Raw genomic sequence first — 18291 nt, 5'->3', positions numbered from 1 at the left:
CAATTTCTGTCTGAATCCATTTCTTGTTGCCTGAATTATTGTTGAAGGTTGATACTTGGCTGGAAATGCAGCAGTTCAACTGATGTTCAAACATGTTTCTTTGGCGGTAAAACTGAAAGGCAATCTGCCAGGGGTCCATTTGTAATACTGCAAAGTTTTACTCATTTTGTAATGCTTGATATGTATCCCAGATTATGTGGGATGTGTTACAGAGTTGTTGTTTAGTTGGTATTAAGTCAGTAGCTTCAGATTAAATTAAGTTTTTATATGTCTGCATGTTTGGTGTAATAGTGTAAAAAATCTGCTTTATTAGTTGAAGTGTAAACTCTTTTGAACTTAAGAAAAAATAGGCACTTTTCTTCAATCGTTTTTTGCTCTCTTTCTTTTCTTAGTTATCTCCAGCACACAAACACTAACATGGTATCAGAGCTGAGTTGATTCCCAACAAAAACTGAACATTTCCTTCCCAAACAACTCATCCAGCCCACCGGAAAACTGCCTTGCACCAGACCTGTTTTTTCTTGATCAAATGACTACCCCAACAGCTTCTCTTCTACCTCCTGTGTTCAACGGTGAACACTACCATATTTGGTCAGTTAAAATGAAGGCTTACCTGAGAGGTCAAGGACTCTGGCAGTATGTAGAGGAAGACAGACAACCCCCTCAGTTGGGACCAAATCCTACCCTCAATCAAATCCGAATGCATGAAGAGGAAGCATCAAGAGCTCCAAGAGCCTTGTCCCACATCCACTCAGCTGTCACAGACCTTGTTTTTACAAGGATTATGACATGCGAAACTGCTAAGGAATCATGGGACAAGCTGAGAGAAGAATTCATGGGAAGTGATACCACAAGGAACATGCAGATTTTGAATTTGAGAAGGGAGTTCGAAACCTTGAGGATGCAAGAGGCTGAGAAGGTGAAAGAATATGTTGACAGGCTAATGAACATTGTCAACAAAATCATATTACTTGGAGTGCAGATGCCAGACAGCAGTATTGTGGAAAAGGTGATGGTGAGCCTGCCGGAAAGGTTTGAAGCTAAGATCTCATCCTTGGAGGACTCAAAGGACCTGACTCAGATCACAATGACTGAGCTAGTCCATGCTCTGCAGGCATAAGAGCAAAGAAGGCTCCTAAGGCTTGAAGATGCAAATGAAGGAGCAATGTTGGCAACCTACAAGGGCAAACCTGTGCAAGGAAATTATAAAAAATCTGCTGGAGAAAAGAGAGGAAAAGAAAGGTCCAACAACCAATGGAACAAAGCTGGTGGGATGCAAAATTTTCCAGCTTGTTCTCATTACAAAAAAAAGGGACATGTAGAGCACAAATGCTGGTTCAGACTTGGTATACAGTGTAGGGCCTGCAAACAGTTTGGGCATATTGAAAGAGTATGCAGAAACAAGGGACAGCAGTCCCAACAGCAAGCTCAAACAGCTGATGAACAACAGCCAGTGCAGGAGACAGAGCAACTGTTTATGGCCTCATCCAGCGTGATCCAAACTTGTGATGATACATGGCTGATTGACAATGGGTGCACACATCACATGACACCTGATTTGAGTAGCTTTGTAAACATAGATTACTCTCATCGGTCAAAGATCAAGGTTGGGAATGGTGAATGTGTGGAAGCAAGAGGCAAAGGAGATGTTGCAATCCAAACTCCAAAAGGTACAAAGTTAATTTCAAATGTACTTTATGCACCAAATATAAGTCAAAGTCTTTTGAGTGTGGGACAAATGCTGGAAAGGAACTATGCACTGCATTTTCAAAACCAATCCTGCATTATCCATACAGTGAGGGTAATGAGATTTTGAGAGTGAAAATGGTAGGGAAAAGCTTTCCAATAATGTGGAAAGTTGCTCCACACACAGCATGCAATGCTAGGGAGGATGAAACTGAAATGTGGCACAAAAGATTAGGCCATGTACATTACAGAAATTTGACTGAAATGCAGTCCAAAAACTTAGTCCAGAATCTGCCGATTGTTGAGCAGCCGAGAGGTGTGTGCAAAGTGTGTCAACTAGGCAAAATGAGTAGGAAACCATTCCCAGTGAACCAAGCTTGGAGAGCCTCTGAAAAACTCCAGCTTGTTCACTCGGATGTATGTGGCCCTATGCAAACTTTATCACTTAATGGGAGCAAATATTTTGTGTTGTTCATAGATGATTGGTCTAGGATGGGGTGGATTTACTTCCTAAAACAGAAAAGTAAGGTGGCTGGAACATTCAGGAAATTCAAACTTGAAGTAGAGAATTTGACTGAAAAATCAATCAAGACCTTGAGAAGTTATAATGGCACTGAATACACTTCTCAAGAGTTTGAAAAAATCTGCACTGAAGCTGGAATAAGGCACGAATACAGCAACCCATACACTCTACAATAGAATGGAGTTTGTGAGAGGAAAAACAGGACAATCATGGAAATGGCAAGGTGCTTAATGGCTGAGAAAAATCTTCCCAAACCATTTTGGGTAGAAGCAGCAAACACAAGTGTCTACCTACTTAATAGTATTCCCACCAAAGCCTTAAAAAACCAAACACCTTTTGAAGCCTGGACTGGAACCAAACCAACAGTGGGTGAACTGAAAATTTTTGGGAGTCTTTGCTATGTCCTAGTGCCACCTGCTAAGAGGACTAAGCTGGAGGATAAGGCTGTGACAGGAATTTTTATTGGCTACAGCAGCCAATCCAAGGCCTACAGACTTTACATTCCTGACTCCAGAAAAGTTGTAGTGTCCAGGGATGTTAAGGTTGATGAAAGAGGAGTCTGGAACTGGGAAAAGGGTAGAGCTGATGTAGATGCTCAACCTCAACTTAGTGAGGTTCAACCTGAACAAATTGAAGAAGACTCAGGGGAGGAATCAGAAGAAGAAGTTGCTGTCAGGGGAACCAGAACACTTGCTGATGTGTATGACAGGTGTAACCTAGCTCAAATGGAACCTACAAGTTACTTAGAGGCTGCATAATCAGAATCCTGGAGGAGTGCCATGAAGGAGGAGTTGGCCATGATTGAAAAAAACCAAACCTGGAAGCTGGTGGATAGACCAGAAAACAGAAAAGTTATCCAAGTGAAGTGGATTTTCAGAACAAAAAACTGAATCCAGATGGGTAAGTTCTGAAGCATAAGGCCATGCTTGTGGTTAAGGGATTTGCTCAGCAATATGGAGTGGATTTCCTGGAGACATTTGCTCCTGTTGCACGGCATGACACTATTAGGCTGCTGCTTGCAGTGGCTGCCCAATTCTCCTGGAAAGTTCACCAATTGGATGTAAAATCTGCCTTCTTGAATGGCTGGTTGAATGAGGAGATNATGTGTATGACAGGTGCAACCTAGCTCAAATGGAACCTTCAAGTTACTTAGAGGCTGCACAATCAGAATCCTGGAGGAGTGCCATGAAGGAGGAGTTAGCCATGATTGAAAAAAACCAAACCTGGAAGCTGGTGGATAGACCAGAAAACAGAAAAGTTATCCAAGTGAAGTGGATTTTCAAAAAAAAGCTGAATCCAGATGGGTCAGTTCTGAAGCATAAGGCCAGACTTGTGGTTAAGGGATTTGCACAGCAATATGGAGTGGACTTCCTGGAGACATTTTCTCCTGTTGCACGGCATGACACCATTAGGCTGCTGCTTGCAGTGGCTGCCCAATTCTCTTGGAAAGTTCACCAATTGGATGTAAAATCTGCCTTCTTGAATGGCTGGTTGAATGAAGAGATCTACATTGAACAACCTGAAGGATATGTGATCCAAGGACAAGAAGGAAAGGTGTACATGTTGAGGAAGGCCTTATATGGCCTAAAACAGGCTCCAAGGGCCTGGTACAGCAGGATTAATGACCACCTGCTGAATCTGGATTTTGTTAGGAGTCCAAATGAATACACCCTTTACATTAGAGAAGCTGAAGATGACTTGATTATTATTTCTCTATATGTGGATGATCTTCTAGTTATTGGAAGCAATCAAACTCAAGTGGATGAATTCAAGAAATCCATGCAAAGTGAGTTTGAAATGACTGATTTGGGTGGAATGTCCTATTTCCTTGGAATGGAGATTGATCAACATGTTGATGGGATCTTTGCGAATCAAAGAAGATATGCAAGTGAAGTGCTAAAGAAATTCTGTATGGAAAACTGCAAACCAGTAAATCTGCCATTAGTACCAAATTTGAAGTTGTCAAAGGATGAAGATGGTGAGAAAGTTGATGAAGGTCTGTATAGGAGTTTAATAGGGTGTTTGCTTTATTTGACAGTAATTAGACCAGATTTAATGTATGCAACTAGTCTGCTGTCCAGATTCATGAGTAATCCAACTGAAACTCACTTCCAACAGCAAAAAGGGTGCTGAGGTATGTCAGAGGAAGCACTGACTATGGAGTATGGTTCAAGAGATCAGAGGACTTTGGTTTNAAGCAATCTTGTTCAGTTGGAAGAGTTCAAAAGAGCAATGAAGATGGAATTTGACATGACTGATTTGGGTGAAATGAGCTACTTTCTTCGCATGGAAATATACCTAAGTTTAAAGGGTATATTTGTGTGTCAAAAGAAGTATGCAAATGAGGTGCTAATTAAGTTCAATATGGACAATTGTAAATCAGTTGATATCCCTCTGATTCCTAGCCAGAAGCTGAGCAAGGAAGATGGTGCCAAATGGGTGGATGAAGGTGTCTATAGAAGCTTGATAGGATGCTTGTTGTACTTGACAGCAACCAAGCCTGATTTGATGTACACCACCAGCCTCCTGTCTATATTCATGAGCAAGCCAAGTGAGATGCATTATAAGGCTGCAAAGAAGGTGCTACGGTACATTAAGGGGTCTACTGAGTTAGGAATCTGGTTCAGAAGGGCAGAAAAATTCAGTTTAATAGGCTATTCATATAGTGACTGGGCAGGCTCAGTTGATGATATGAGAAGCACTTCTGGATATGTTTTCTTTGTTAACCATGGTGTCTTCAGTTGGCTCTCCAAAAAACAGGAGACAGTAGCCCAATCTACTGCTGAGGCAGAATACATTTCTGCTGCAGCTGCTACAAACCAGGCAATCTGGTTGAGAAAAATTCTGACAGACTTGAGGCTGAATCAAGATNTTGAAGTGTAAACTCTTTTGAACTTAAGAAAAAATAGGCACTTTTCTTCAATCGTTTTTTGCTCTCTTTCTTTTCTTAGTTATCTCCAGCACACAAACACTAACACATTCTATAACAAATAACTCTTCCAAAGATGGGAATTTCAAAGTATAATTCCCAGAGCAAAAACTTGTAAGACTTTCTAAATCAAAAAGTGTTAAGCTCTTCAATCTGCAAAAGCTAATCTGGGGCTCTGTTACATTGCCCTCATTTGCTACTACTTCTGTCATCATTTCACATCCACCAATCTTCAATTCTTTGAGTTGCAGCAGGGTTTTGGCTGTTGAGGATGCTACTAAGTTCTTCAATCTTTTGCAAAACCACACTTCCAGAAATGTTAGATTGTGGAAAGATGCAGAGGATGGCACTAAATTAATCAAATTGCTGCACCACCACACATCAAGACTTTCAAGGTTTTGAAGAATTGTGCCCAGTTTTGATTATTGTTTCCACATGTACTTTAGATTAGACAGATCAAACAACTTCAAAACTTTAATCTGTGTCAACATCCTGGCATGTCTTTCCATCTCTTCATGTGAGAATATCTCTTTGCATGAACCATGACTTAGAATGAGCTTTTCCAGATTGTGAAATCTTTGAAAGGAATGAAGCGAAAAAACATCTGAATCATCTTTCACAATGTGAAGAACTTCAAGTCTGCGAAAGAGGCTTTCTGGAAATGCGCCTTGCCATATAATTTCAACGACTTTCTTGCCTAATTTCAGTACCTCCAAATTAGGGAAGACCTAGGTACCAATAAACAGGAGTAAATTGAAGTTAATCTTCATCTTGAAAATTCTATAATTTAGGCAGTATCAAAAAATGATTTCAAGCTGTCATAATTAGACAGATGAATGTATAACATTCTATAAGACTATAAAAAAATGTGAAACTCAATATACTTGACTTAATGAAAATGTTTAATAGTTTTAGCTGATTTAACTTTGGCAATTAAAAGATAAATCATTTTATTAAAAGAAATGGAATTTTTAACCTTATATCTGTATACAGTTTTAAAGGACCAAAAGAGAAAAATAAGTGTCTCATACCTTTTCCACCAAGAAGAGGGCCTGTTCCGCTAGTACATTAAGTTGATACTCTTCAGTTTCCTGGTGGCTAACAAGTTTTGATGTGAATATCTTCACATTGTCGCAATCACATACCTCCAACTTTTTTAAAACCAGCCATTCTGAAGTATGTGTTTCAGGATAGAAGCATCTAAGTCGTTGAAGCAATGACAATTTGAGGAAGGGTACATGTGGAAAGACAAACATAACAGCTGCGTTGGCTCTGTCTTCCTTTGAAACAATCTCCTCCACTCCACAATTTACCATCTCAAGCTCTTTAAGTTCAAAAAGGTTCCTAGCAATGGAGGCTGGAAATAGATTTTCTAGATTCTTACATCCAGAAATTCTCACTATCTGTAGCTTTGGAAAGGACAACATTACTTGGGGTTCCTTTTTCCATACATGTGTCACTTTTGGTAGACCATGGATACACAATTCTTTCAACTGAGCTTTAGAATGTTTTTACCCAAAATTTAGCCTCTGGAGATCAAATATCTCCATTAATGAACCACAAGCAGTAACAGTTAGTGATTCCAATTGCCAGAACCTTTCACACATATTGGAAGGAAAAATAGTCAATAGCTTATCACAGTTCTTGATTTCCATTAATTTTAGTTTTTGAAGAGATTGCTCAGGGAGTTGTTTGTTCCATATCATCTTCAGGTTATCCATGCTAGATATTACCATTTCTTCTAAGCTTGGTAATTCAACCTGTAGGATTCATGCCATTAACTGTAAGATTATTTCTAATTCTTTTTAGAAGTAACTAAAAAACTTTTATCTGGATAAATTAAGATGTAGAAGATGATAAGACTAGTACAATGAGAAGTTAAGATGGCAGAAACAATATAAACAGTTAAATGTATTGTACCTTTTCATTGAAGAAAGGTTGAATATCCTCTGAGTCAGTGCTTATGTTTGTTAAGATGACTGCCTTGAATTGAGAGCATTGTTCTATTTCCAACTGTTTCAAGGATGGAAATTCAATGTAATTTCCTAAGAAAAATCTTGTAAGATTTTCAAGATCTTTTATTACCATGCATTCCAAACGAGGGAAGACTTTGCCCTTGCTTTCTTCTTCCATGATAATGACCTCTTTCAAAACTGCACAAAGGCATATCTCAAGGTGTTGGAGGTTCACCAAGATTTTGAACGGAGGAAAGCATATGTGATGGAAATCGATCGCACCAAATCTTTGGAATATTATTTTCAGCCAGTTCCAAGACCTCCAACCTGGGAAACCTCACCTGCATAAAGCTGTGTTTCAATATTCCTTCGTATCGATCAAAAAAATAATAACTTTTTATGGTTAACTTAAGAATAAAGAAAAGCGAATGAAAAAAATAAAAAAAGTGGTTATGGTTAACTTACTCTTCCACTGAATAGCTCACCCTCAAAATGGAACAACATTAAATTGAACGGGCACCTGTGGAAGAGATTTCAACGCCAAGGAGCGTATATCCAACACTTCAAGGCGGTAGCTGTCCGCTTCAGCAGCAAATATCTCTTTCATACTCTTGCATTATTCTGAATGTGAAGATGCTTCAATTGTGGAAAACCCTCTTCATCTAATTGATAAAGATCATTATTGACACCCTGTAATTCCGCTAAACATAGTTCTTCAATTCTTTTCAATTGCCTGATAATCCCACACTCCAGGATGCTAGTATTGAGTTTCAATGTTCTTGAAGTCTCATACTCAGCTAACCACTCCCACTCATCACCTATGAATATTTTATATCTTCTCAAGTTGTTCTTAGAAAAAAGATCTCTGGGTAGAATCCTGACATCTTTAATGTGTATTTCTAAAGATGTCAATTTAGACAAATGCTTCAACCCATTAAGACTAGCATTTTTTCCTTCAAAGTTCAGCCCTTCAACTTCCCATTGAACAAAGCTATTACCCATAGACAATTCTTCTAAACAAGATAAACTTGATATGACATTTGGTGAAATGACTTTTAGTTTGCAACAATTACTCACATCTAAAATCCTTAGCTGAGTCAATTGACCTATGTCTTTAGGCAACAACTTAATATCAGAATGGGATAATCTAAGGCTTTTTAGGTTCTTTAAGTCTCCAATACCAGTTATGTTTCCCAACATGCATTGATCTAAACACAATGTTTGAAGGTTTACTAACAGATAAAGAGATGAAGGCAGTGACAGGAAGTGCATTTTGGTCAAATTTAGAACACTAAGATTTGTCATTCCTGTGAAAAAATTGTCTGGAACTTTCATAAAAGGACTCCCAGCAAGCATAATGAAAAAATTGAGTTGTGGACATTTCAAACCTTCAGGAAGCTCTCTAATATTACCATCATGTATGAAGATTGCTTTGCAACTCCCAAGTGCATCCTTACCTAGCCAATCGGTAGCCTCGTTCGTCAATGCATATTGATCTCTCGATGCAATTGATATGGCAACAAGACGAACAACATCATGAATAGTAAACCAATCACTGGAATGACCATAAAGCAACAAACAAGAGCTTTCAAGTTCATGGACCAATAAACGTACTTTATTCTGTGCCTTTTCCGGACTTATGTCTTCAAATAAACCCAAACTTATTCCATATTTGAACAACTCCATAATGGAAACATCACCAGAATATTTCATAAGACTACAAAGCAAAAAAGTTGCCTTGAGTTCCTCACTTTTTAAATCATCATAACTCAACTTTATACTAGAATAAACCTCTGCAAGACTTCCGGTGAAGTTGCTCACGGAAGGCCTTCCCAATTCTCGCAATGCATTCCGCCATTTAAATACACCCTTGTCTCTTAATGCCATTGCAATTGAAGCAATGGCAATAGGCAAGCCTCCACATGCTTTAGTTATGTCAATTGCTAAGGACTGCAACTTTTTTCAGCAGAATCACCTGCCATTTTCTTAAATAGTCTAAAAGCTTCTTCTTGATTTAGAACACCAAGCTTGAAATTTTGATTAGAACCCATCTCATCCAATACATTTCTATTTCTTGACACTAGCAACAGTTTGCGTTTCCGATGATCATCTCCAGCAGGAATTCCGACTCTCCTCAAATCAAGAGCTGTCCAGATATTATCTATTATTACAAGTATATTGTTCTCTCTCTCCAGTCGATAATATAGCATTAGTGCTCTACCAACTACATCCTCGTCACGGAACATTAGACCTAGCTGATCCGCAATGTCTCCTTGAATCCTTTTTATGTCTGGAGTTCGGCTTATCTCTACAAAAAGCACAAAATCGAAGGTCTTATCTGTCCCGGCTTGAGCAGCAACTTGTTTAGCTAGCACAGTCTTGCCAATGCCAGCCATTCCGTACACCCCAATCTTTTTGACATCAGGATTCTTTAATGCCTTGTATAGACCCTCAAAAGTGTCCATTCTTGATCCAAAGGTTTCGTAAACTTTGGTAAAAGTACGCCATATGTCGGGTGGAATGATAGTGTATGAAACTTTATCGAATACTCCTTCTTCTCGGAGTTTAACAACAGCCTTCAGCTGCCTCACTGCTTTATTGCCAAGATGATAACGGGTTATCAGATCGGGACACAACAAGCATCGGGTATTTGCTTTCTGGCCAAAGATTTCAAAAGTTCTTCTTGTATCATCAACAGCCTCCTCAACATTAATCACCCACTTCAAAACATCCTCATAAATCGTTTCCCCATTTCTTATAGCAACATCCATCATATGCTGCACACGCTGTTTGGCATCCATCAGCTTCTCAACTTCAGTCCGAAGATTCACATGGCAGCTCTTATAGTTTCGCAAGGAAAAAAATAGAGTTTGGCTAGAAGTAATCAAGCTGGAAATTTCGTCTGGAACAGGATGGGAGACGATTTCAAAGAAGCTTTCTCCTTGAGACAATAGTAAATCTATAGTTTTCACATTCCTCGCCGCTTTCTTACTAAGCTGATAGCGCGTCCAGTTATTGGTTTTCCATATATCTTTCATTATCTCATCTGCCTCACTGAGAAGGTTTTCCACGCTATTTAGCCACTCCCTAACGTCATTTTGTATCTCTACCATATTTATTTCAGCAACATCAATCTTATACCACACACGCTGTCTGACAAGGGTCAGTTTCTCAACTTGTGCCCTGAGATTCTCAAAGCTGGCCTTGTAGCTGTGCAAATAGCTAAACTTATCTCCGATCAAATCAGTGCAGGATTGGAGAGCCGAAGAACAAACGGATTTCACCATTTTTCAACCACTTCTCCTGTCCCGAAAATTAACAGAGACCAAACAATAAGCAACTACACTAGAATTGCGAAATAAGAAATCATTTATATGTCGATAATCATAGTTGATTAAACTGAAAATAAGCAAGGATGATCAATTAGTGCACTGGCTGCTGCTTAGAATTCTTTTGAATTTATAAATCCCTCCTAAGGTTTCTAAAAGAGTGGAGAAAATAACAATCCCTTCCCTGAGGTTTGGCTTATGGGTATCTTTAGTCCTGTAGAATTTTTTACTAACATTTTGGTCCCTGTCAGTGTCAGGCTGTCAGCAACATTTTGGTCCCTATTATTAGTAAACCTCTCTACTTGTAACTTATAAGTCTTTTAACCTGTCTCTACTTGAGGGGCTTCAAATCTTCAATTAAAGACCAGAGACTTCACATCGAACCGAAGTGTCGTGATTAGCTGAAAATTAGTGATCAGAATTGGTAAAATAATAGAAAGCTATTTCACATACCCTTGACATTTTCCTTCAATACATGAAGATCCTAAAGCTTCATAAAAATATATTTAAATAGGGAATGACAAAAATTCAGTTGAGATCAACGAGCTCCCTTATTTGTTTTACTACGGTTAAAGAAGGTGATGGGATCATGGGAAAAATGATGTTTCGAAAACGGATTTATTTCTTCACCTCCTATATGAGATTGCATAATATGAAACGTATCCTCTGTGTTAAGAAGGAAAGGTCAATGGCATTCATTGACAAATATATTATATTAACTGTATATTTATTTAATTGTCTTTCATACTTAGACTACCTAGAATAGATTAGCATGATTGTAGGACACATTTGTTTTGTTGTCTTTTATATTTAGACTACCTAGAATAGACTAGCATGATTGTAGGAAAACTTTTGTATAAAGCTACGCCTCCTTATTCAATAAAATTCAATTCAAAAGGCATATATTTTTCTCATCTTTTCATGGTATCAGAGCAGGGCACGATACCCTAGCTCTGCGCATTTGTCTTCTTTCTTTTGCCTTCTTTTTATCACTGTTTCTCTACATCTGCTCCCTTTCTTTTGCTTCCTTTTATCGCTGTTTCTCTTTATCATGACTGAACAACAACCTTCGAATGGAGGCAAGCTTGATGTGCCAATCCATATTTCTTCACCATTCGGATCATCCAGGAATGGTGTTGTTTCCAAGCCTCTCAATGAGGATAATTATTCGATATGGTGTAGAGCCATGACAATTCTTTGAACGCAAATCTAAGTGGGTTCATAGAGGGACCACCACAATGCCATCTGCCACATCCAAACCAGACGACTATGCTTTGTGAAAAAATGCAATGATATGATCCTCTCTTGGATTCTCAACTCACTCACACAGGACCTTGCAGATAGTGTCATTTTTTCTACCACTACCCAGGAGATATGGGAAGACCTTCGGATTGTTTTTCTCAAAGCAATCCCCTCGTATTTTTCAGATTGAGAGGGATTGCTTGTCTTGCTCAAGTCAGATGACTGTTGCAGCTTATTACACAAGACTAAAAAAATTATGGGATGAACTGGGATCCTAAATGACACTGTTTGCTCTTGTTTGTGGGGCAGACCATAAGAGACGCAGATTGATGCAATTTCTCATGGGACTCAATGAGTCCTATAGTGCAATCCGAGGGCAAATTTTGTGATGAATCCACTACTGATGCTGCAAGGCTTATTTCCATTGTACAGGAGGACAAGCAGCGAAGCTGGGGGCTGCACGTGAGACAGCAGAGAAACTCAGCCATTGTTGTTCGAAGGGCTGAACCAGTGGCTCTGGCTGTTCGACATGGACAAGGTTCTTCTTCTCGTTCCAACTCATCTAATCGAAAACCTCTGCATTGCTCTTATTGTGATGTGACCATCATGTATGAGAAACATGTTGGAAGCTGAATGGGTACCCACCAGAACACCCTAAAAACGCATCAAACAGGTCTAATCAAGGACACACTCATTTCAAGCGCAACCATAGCCATCAATCCTCAGTCAACAATGTCAAAGAAAGTCCAATAATGCAAGAAGTGCCATCAGTGACAAATGGGCTCTCTGATTTGCAAATCCAGCAAATCTTATCTATCATGCAAGGTAAAGGAACAACACAATCTGCCAATCCTAAAGCTAATGCTGCTTCCTCAGGTTTGTTACAAAAATTGTTACACCTCCATCAATTAATTATCGACAGTGGGCCACAGATCACATTACTTCATCTCCAACTTTGCTTGTCAACGGCAGTAAGAATACCTTTTTGCCACCAGTTGCTATGCCAAGTGGAGAACAAGCTCCGATTACATCCATTGGGAATTTACCTTTGAATTTGTTGTTACTTTAAAAAATGTGCTTTGTGTGCCATCTTTTAAGGTGGATTTAATGTCTGTGAGTCGAGTTACCAAAGATCTAAATGTTCAGTAACTTTTTTCCCTCATTGGTGTATTTTGAGGACTTTACGACGAGGACGACGATTGGTTTGGGTGAACAACGAGCGGACTTTATTACTTGGTTGCGTTGCATCAGAGAAGTCAAAACCTCAAACTCCATTGCAACAGCCACTTCTTTCCGTTCACCCAGTTCTCAGGTCACCTCCACCTCTTTATGGCATCGCCGATTGGGGCATTTGTCTTCCTCTAGATTAGATTTTATGGCAAAACATTGTTTAAATTTCCCTTTTTAGTCTAATAATGCTTGTGATGTTTTGCACTTGCAAAACAAAGTCGACTTCCGTTCTCTGTTAGTTCAATTTCGTCTGTTAGACCTTTTGAATTAATTCATTGTGACATTTGGGGTCCCTATAAATTGCCTCTCTTTCTAGTGCAAAATATTTTTGACTATTGTGGATGATTATTCTAGATTCACATGGGTATTTTTTATGCATCACAAAAGTGAAACACAAATTTACTTATCAATTTTTTCTCATTTGTCCAAACAATTCCATGTTTCTATAGCCAACATTCGGTTGATAATGGTGGAGAATTCTACTCTATGAGGGATTTTTTTAAACAAAAAGGGACCACTTACCAACATTCTTGTGTCTATACTCCTCAACAAAATGGGGTGTAGAGCGCAAGCATCGCCATATACTTGAGTCTGCTAGGGCTTTTCGTTTTCAAGCCCACCTTCCTTACATTTTTGGGCAGAATGTGTTTCTACTGCTTGTTCATATAATCAATCGTTTGCCCACACCACTTCTTTCTCGCCAAACACCTTTTGAACGACTTTATGGTAGACTTCCTTCTTATTCACTATTCGAGTTTTTGGGTGCCTTGCCTATGCTACTAAGTGCACGTTCCCTAAATTTGCTCCTTGAGCCAAACGATGTATTTTTCTTGGCTATCCAATCGGTCAGAAAGCTTACAAGCTATGACCTTGCCACCCACAAAATATTCACTAGCCGTGATGTTGTTTTCAAGAAACTATTTTCTTTATGAGTCCATTCATCCACTTCCTCAAATTCAGCCCCAGTGATTCCTTTTTCTGTACCTGATTCTTCCCCCCAGTCCAACAACCCTCACCATTGGAGCCAATTTCTCTTGCCCAACAACCCTCACCGCCAAATGCAGCTGCTAGTCCTCCTCCCGAACCTATTTTACGCCGCTCTCAAAGACCGCATTACCTCCCATGGCTTTACGTGATTATGTCTGAACCAAGTAACGTCTCCCAACCATTTGCCGTCTTTGTCATCAAGTCCACAAAAGGTACGCGATATCCCATTTGCAATTTTGTCTCTTATCATCGTTACTCACCACAACATTGCTCTTTTATTGCGCTATCAGTCAAGATATTGAGCCTACATCTTATACAGAAGCAGTTCTCATTCACATTGGCAAGAAGCAATGCAATCTGAATTGGCTGCTTTAGAAGCTAATCACACTTGGTCTTCCACTTCTCTTCCTCCTGGTAAGAAGCTATTGGTTGTCGTGTGTTTATAAATCAAACGACACTCGGATGGTACTATTGAGCATTTCAAAGCTCGTTTGGTTGCAAAAGGTTACACAGTTGGAAGGTATAGATTACCATGACACTTTTTCTCCCACTGCTAAAATGATTACTGTCCGTTGTCTATTGGCTTTAGCAACGCCAGAATTGGTCTCTTCACCAACTTGATGTCAACAACGCTTTTCTTCATGGCGATCTCCATGAGAAAATTTATATGCTCCACCTCCTGGTCTTCGGCGACAGGGGAGAATCTAGTGGTCGCCTTCACAAGTCGTTATATGGCTTAAAGCAAGCTTCCCGACAATGGTTTGCCAAGTTCTCTACAGCTATCCAAGCTGCTGGCTTTGTTCAATCCAAAGCAGATTACTCATTATTCACATGTTAGAAAGGCAAAAGTTTTACAGCTTTGTTGATATATGTTGACGACATTCTTATTACAGGTAATGATGTCAATGCCATACTAGCCAAGCAATTTCTACATAGTCATTTTCAGATTAAGGATTGGGTGATTTGAATATTTTCTGGGCATCGAAGTTTCTCGGTCGAAGAAAGGTATTCATCTCACAACAAAATATACTTTGGAAATTTAAAAGATGGAGGATTTTTGGGTGCTAAACCTGTGAACTTTCCCAGGAACAAAACATAAAGCTTTCGGATTCAGGTGAATTGCTTAAAGATCCGTCTCAGTATAGGCGACTTGTTGGACGCCTAATTATTTGACTATTACCCGCCGGATATCACCTATTCGGTCATGTGTTAAGTAGATTCATGCATGCACCACGGAGACCACACTGGAAGCTGCCTTGCGTGTATTGCGTTATTTGAAAAGCAGTCCAAGGCAAGGCTTGTTTTTCCCTTCTCAAAATGATTTATTTTTGCGAGCTTTTTCTGATTCGGATTGGGCTGGTTGCCCAATATCTCGTAGATCCACTACGAGTTACGTGTTTTTTTTGGGATCTTCTCTTATTTCCTGGCGATAAAGAGGCAAAAAACCGTATCTCTTTCCTCAGAGAAGCCATATAGAGCCATGACAGGTACTTGTTGTGAATTATCCTGGCTCGTTCATTTTGAAAGATTTGAGAATTTGCATCCGAAGCCAGCATTGTTATATTGTGAAAACAGCCGCCATACATATAGCTGCCAATCCCGTTTTCCATGAGAAAACCAGACATATAGAGATGGATTGCCATTTTATTTGTGACAAAATACAAGATGGTTCGTTGTAACCAAACATATTGTCTCAACAAATCAACTTGCAGATGTGTTCACCAAGCCATTGGGAAAGGAAGCTTTCTCAACTATGATACGCAAGTTGGGAGTTCTTGACATTCACTCTCCAACTTGAGGGGGAGTGTTGAGAAGGAAAGGTCAATGGCATTCATTGACAAATATATTTATTAATTGTTATTTATTTAATTGTCTTTCATACTTAGACTACCTAGAGTAGATTAGCATGATTGTAGGACACATTTGTTTTGTTGTCTTTTATATTTAGACTACTAGAATAGACTAGCATGATTGTAGGAAAACTTTTGTATAAAGCTACGCCTCCTTATTCAATAAAATACAATTCAAAAGGCATATATTTTTCTCATCTTTTCACTTTGTTATTGAAAAGTATTATATATCCCTATTGTGATTTAAAAAAAAAAAAACAAAAAAAAAACACAAAAACCTCTTTGCAAAATTACAAAAAACCAACAATAGAGGAATACTTAATACTTTGCAAATAACAGAGGATGAATTTATAATAAGTGATCTCATAAGAGGCGTTTGGATTGAGAGTATATAAGATAATGGGGGTAATCTTTGTTTATTTTGCAAGATTCCAGTGTTTGGTTTACAAGTAATAAAATATCAGGGTAATCTTTTATTGTAAATAGTGTTTACTATTGGTAATGTGAGAGGTAATCCTATTACCTTGCTAGGAGATGTTATTAAAACATTACCATGGTAATATAATTTTTCTACCCATTTTGCTTTTAATTAAAAACTATTTCGGACACAATTGTCCTTAAATGTCTACCAAATAACAATTACCCCAGCCCCCTATATTAGAGAAATTAGCTTAAACACCCCGGTCACCAAAAAAAAAAAAAAAGTTTAAAAGTTAACAAAATACCCTTAGCCACCCAAAACCACCGCTAGATGTGACTCAACACCACCCGCCGCCAGCGTCAGTTACCATATTGGTGGACGACTAGCGGGATCTAGCTAGTCGTGCACCGATAAGGCTTGAAACAATTAGATCTAGTGTTTCTATGGCCGTGAAATGGTCATAAATCTGGTTGTTTTCTAGCTATGGATTTGTGATCCATGGCCATTTCCAGCTTTTTCGGCCATATACGGCCAATCGTGCACCATTCCATTGACTGTCGATGGCAACTGGCCGTAATGGTTGGCTACCGACAGTGGCTTGGGTTGGATTGGGGTAATTTTGCTATAAATTAAAGTTTTATATGGCTAGGGTGTTTTAACAAAATTTCAAATGTTGGGGGTTAAAAAAATTGTTCAAAAAAATTAATAAAAAATGTTATTATATTAATATTTAAAAATGAGGGCAATTTAGTAATCTATATAACATACCACCGATTTATCCTTCCAACCAAACATATTATTCACTAAATTATTCAAATCAACCAAACACATTTTCTAAACATTCCCAGTAATCTTCAAGGTGATATTTCTTTCCGTTAATATAATATTCTCCTATAATAAAACATTATATGATCCAAACGCCCTCAAAGAGTAAATAAGATAAACCCTTTCACAAACCTTAACGTTTGGTTCAGGGAATATTGTATTACTTAGAATGTTATATTAAGGGGAAGATAGATTTACCTTGAAAGATTATGACGAATGTTATATTAAATGTGTTTGGTTTGGAAGAATAAATTGGTGAGTATGTTATTTAAATTACTAAACTACCCTCTTTTTTAAAAATATTATTATTATTTAGATTATTTTTATAACCCCCTACATTTAAAAATTTAGCTAAAACACCCCCATAATAAAAGTTTAAAAATCAATGAAGACACGCCTATCCACCTAGCCACTGCGGGCCGTCAGCCACCACCATTGACCGCCGGCAACCAAACGGCGGACGGCTGGCTAGATTTGGCCATTTCCAACCAGATCATGAAAAATCTGATCAAAAACGGCCAAATCTATTATGGTCATTTTGTGGTTGTTAACAGCCATCGATCTGGCCGAAAACAGCTAGATCCATGGCCATTAACGGCCACAAAACGATGGTGGTGGCTGTTTATTTTAATGTTCTTTATATGATCCATGGCTAGATCCATGGCAGTGGTAGTTGGCCAACAGTGGTAATTTTGGTGGGTTGAAATTTGTTTTAAATGCAAGGGCATTAATGTCTAAAAACTTAATTAATTATGGGTAAAATTATAATGTTATCTTTATGTAAATTAATTTTAAAATAAAGGCATTATTTTCCTAAAATTTTATTAATAAAAGGTAAAATTGTAACAAAAATAAGATTATTAAGTAATTGTAAAATACTTAAGAAAATTGAAGTATTCAAATTACTACCTATCTAACCAATAGTAATTATTATTAGTTTTAGAAGATTACCAAAATCTTATATTACTTAACAGTCAAACTTAGTAATTTAAGTAATATAAAATGAAGATAACCTCTAACCAAACAGCTCCTAAAGGGTTTCGAAAGCTCAGAAGTGTTTTTTTTATATCCTGAAAATATCAGGGGTATAAAACGATTTATGATATCTATAAGAACCCAAATTCAGGAATTGTGTTTCTATAATAAAATATACAAGAATAAATACTTAATAATATATTGCTTAAATTGTAGCTTAATTCTAATTAAAAGGAAAGTGCCATATTTCAAGGTCTAGTTAGACATATTTCAAGGGAAAGATTATATTTTACCCTTTATTTTTGGTCTAAGAACAATCTCAGCAGTCTTACTACAAAA

General features: G+C 38.2%; 3 protein-coding genes across 3 annotated transcripts; 2 read left to right on the top strand and 1 right to left on the bottom strand.

The window, feature by feature from the left end:
- Nucleotides 1-529: 529 nt before the first annotated feature.
- On the top strand, nucleotides 530-1120 carry LOC116109419. The gene has a single exon (XM_031395635.1). It carries the CDS (start codon nucleotides 530-532, stop codon nucleotides 1118-1120), a length of 591 nt encoding a protein of 196 aa, XP_031251495.1.
- Nucleotides 1121-4366: 3246 nt separating this feature from the next.
- Nucleotides 4367-5092, top strand: LOC116109418 (secreted RxLR effector protein 161-like). The gene has a single exon (XM_031395634.1). It carries the CDS (start codon nucleotides 4367-4369, stop codon nucleotides 5090-5092), a length of 726 nt encoding a protein of 241 aa, XP_031251494.1.
- Nucleotides 5093-7696: 2604 nt separating this feature from the next.
- LOC116109417 (disease resistance protein RPS2-like) lies at nucleotides 7697-8980 on the bottom strand. The gene has a single exon (XM_031395633.1). It carries the CDS (start codon nucleotides 8978-8980, stop codon nucleotides 7697-7699), a length of 1284 nt encoding a protein of 427 aa, XP_031251493.1.
- Nucleotides 8981-18291: the final 9311 nt, after the last annotated feature.

The sequence above is a fragment of the Pistacia vera genome, unplaced genomic scaffold (assembly GCF_008641045.1).
Source record: "Pistacia vera cultivar Batoury unplaced genomic scaffold, PisVer_v2 Contig58, whole genome shotgun sequence".
Taxonomy (NCBI): Eukaryota; Viridiplantae; Streptophyta; class Magnoliopsida; order Sapindales; family Anacardiaceae; genus Pistacia; species Pistacia vera.
The sequence above is the reverse complement of the archived record's forward strand: the minus strand, read 5'-3'. Positions and strand labels throughout refer to the sequence as shown.

Bases quoted from the DNA above. Each gene is read 5' to 3' on its own strand.
- LOC116109417 (XM_031395633.1), bottom strand. From the start codon at position 8,980: ATGGCATTAAGAGACAAGGGTGTATTTAAATGGCGGAATGCATTGCGA.
- LOC116109419 (XM_031395635.1), top strand. From the start codon at position 530: ATGACTACCCCAACAGCTTCTCTTCTACCTCCTGTGTTCAACGGTGAA.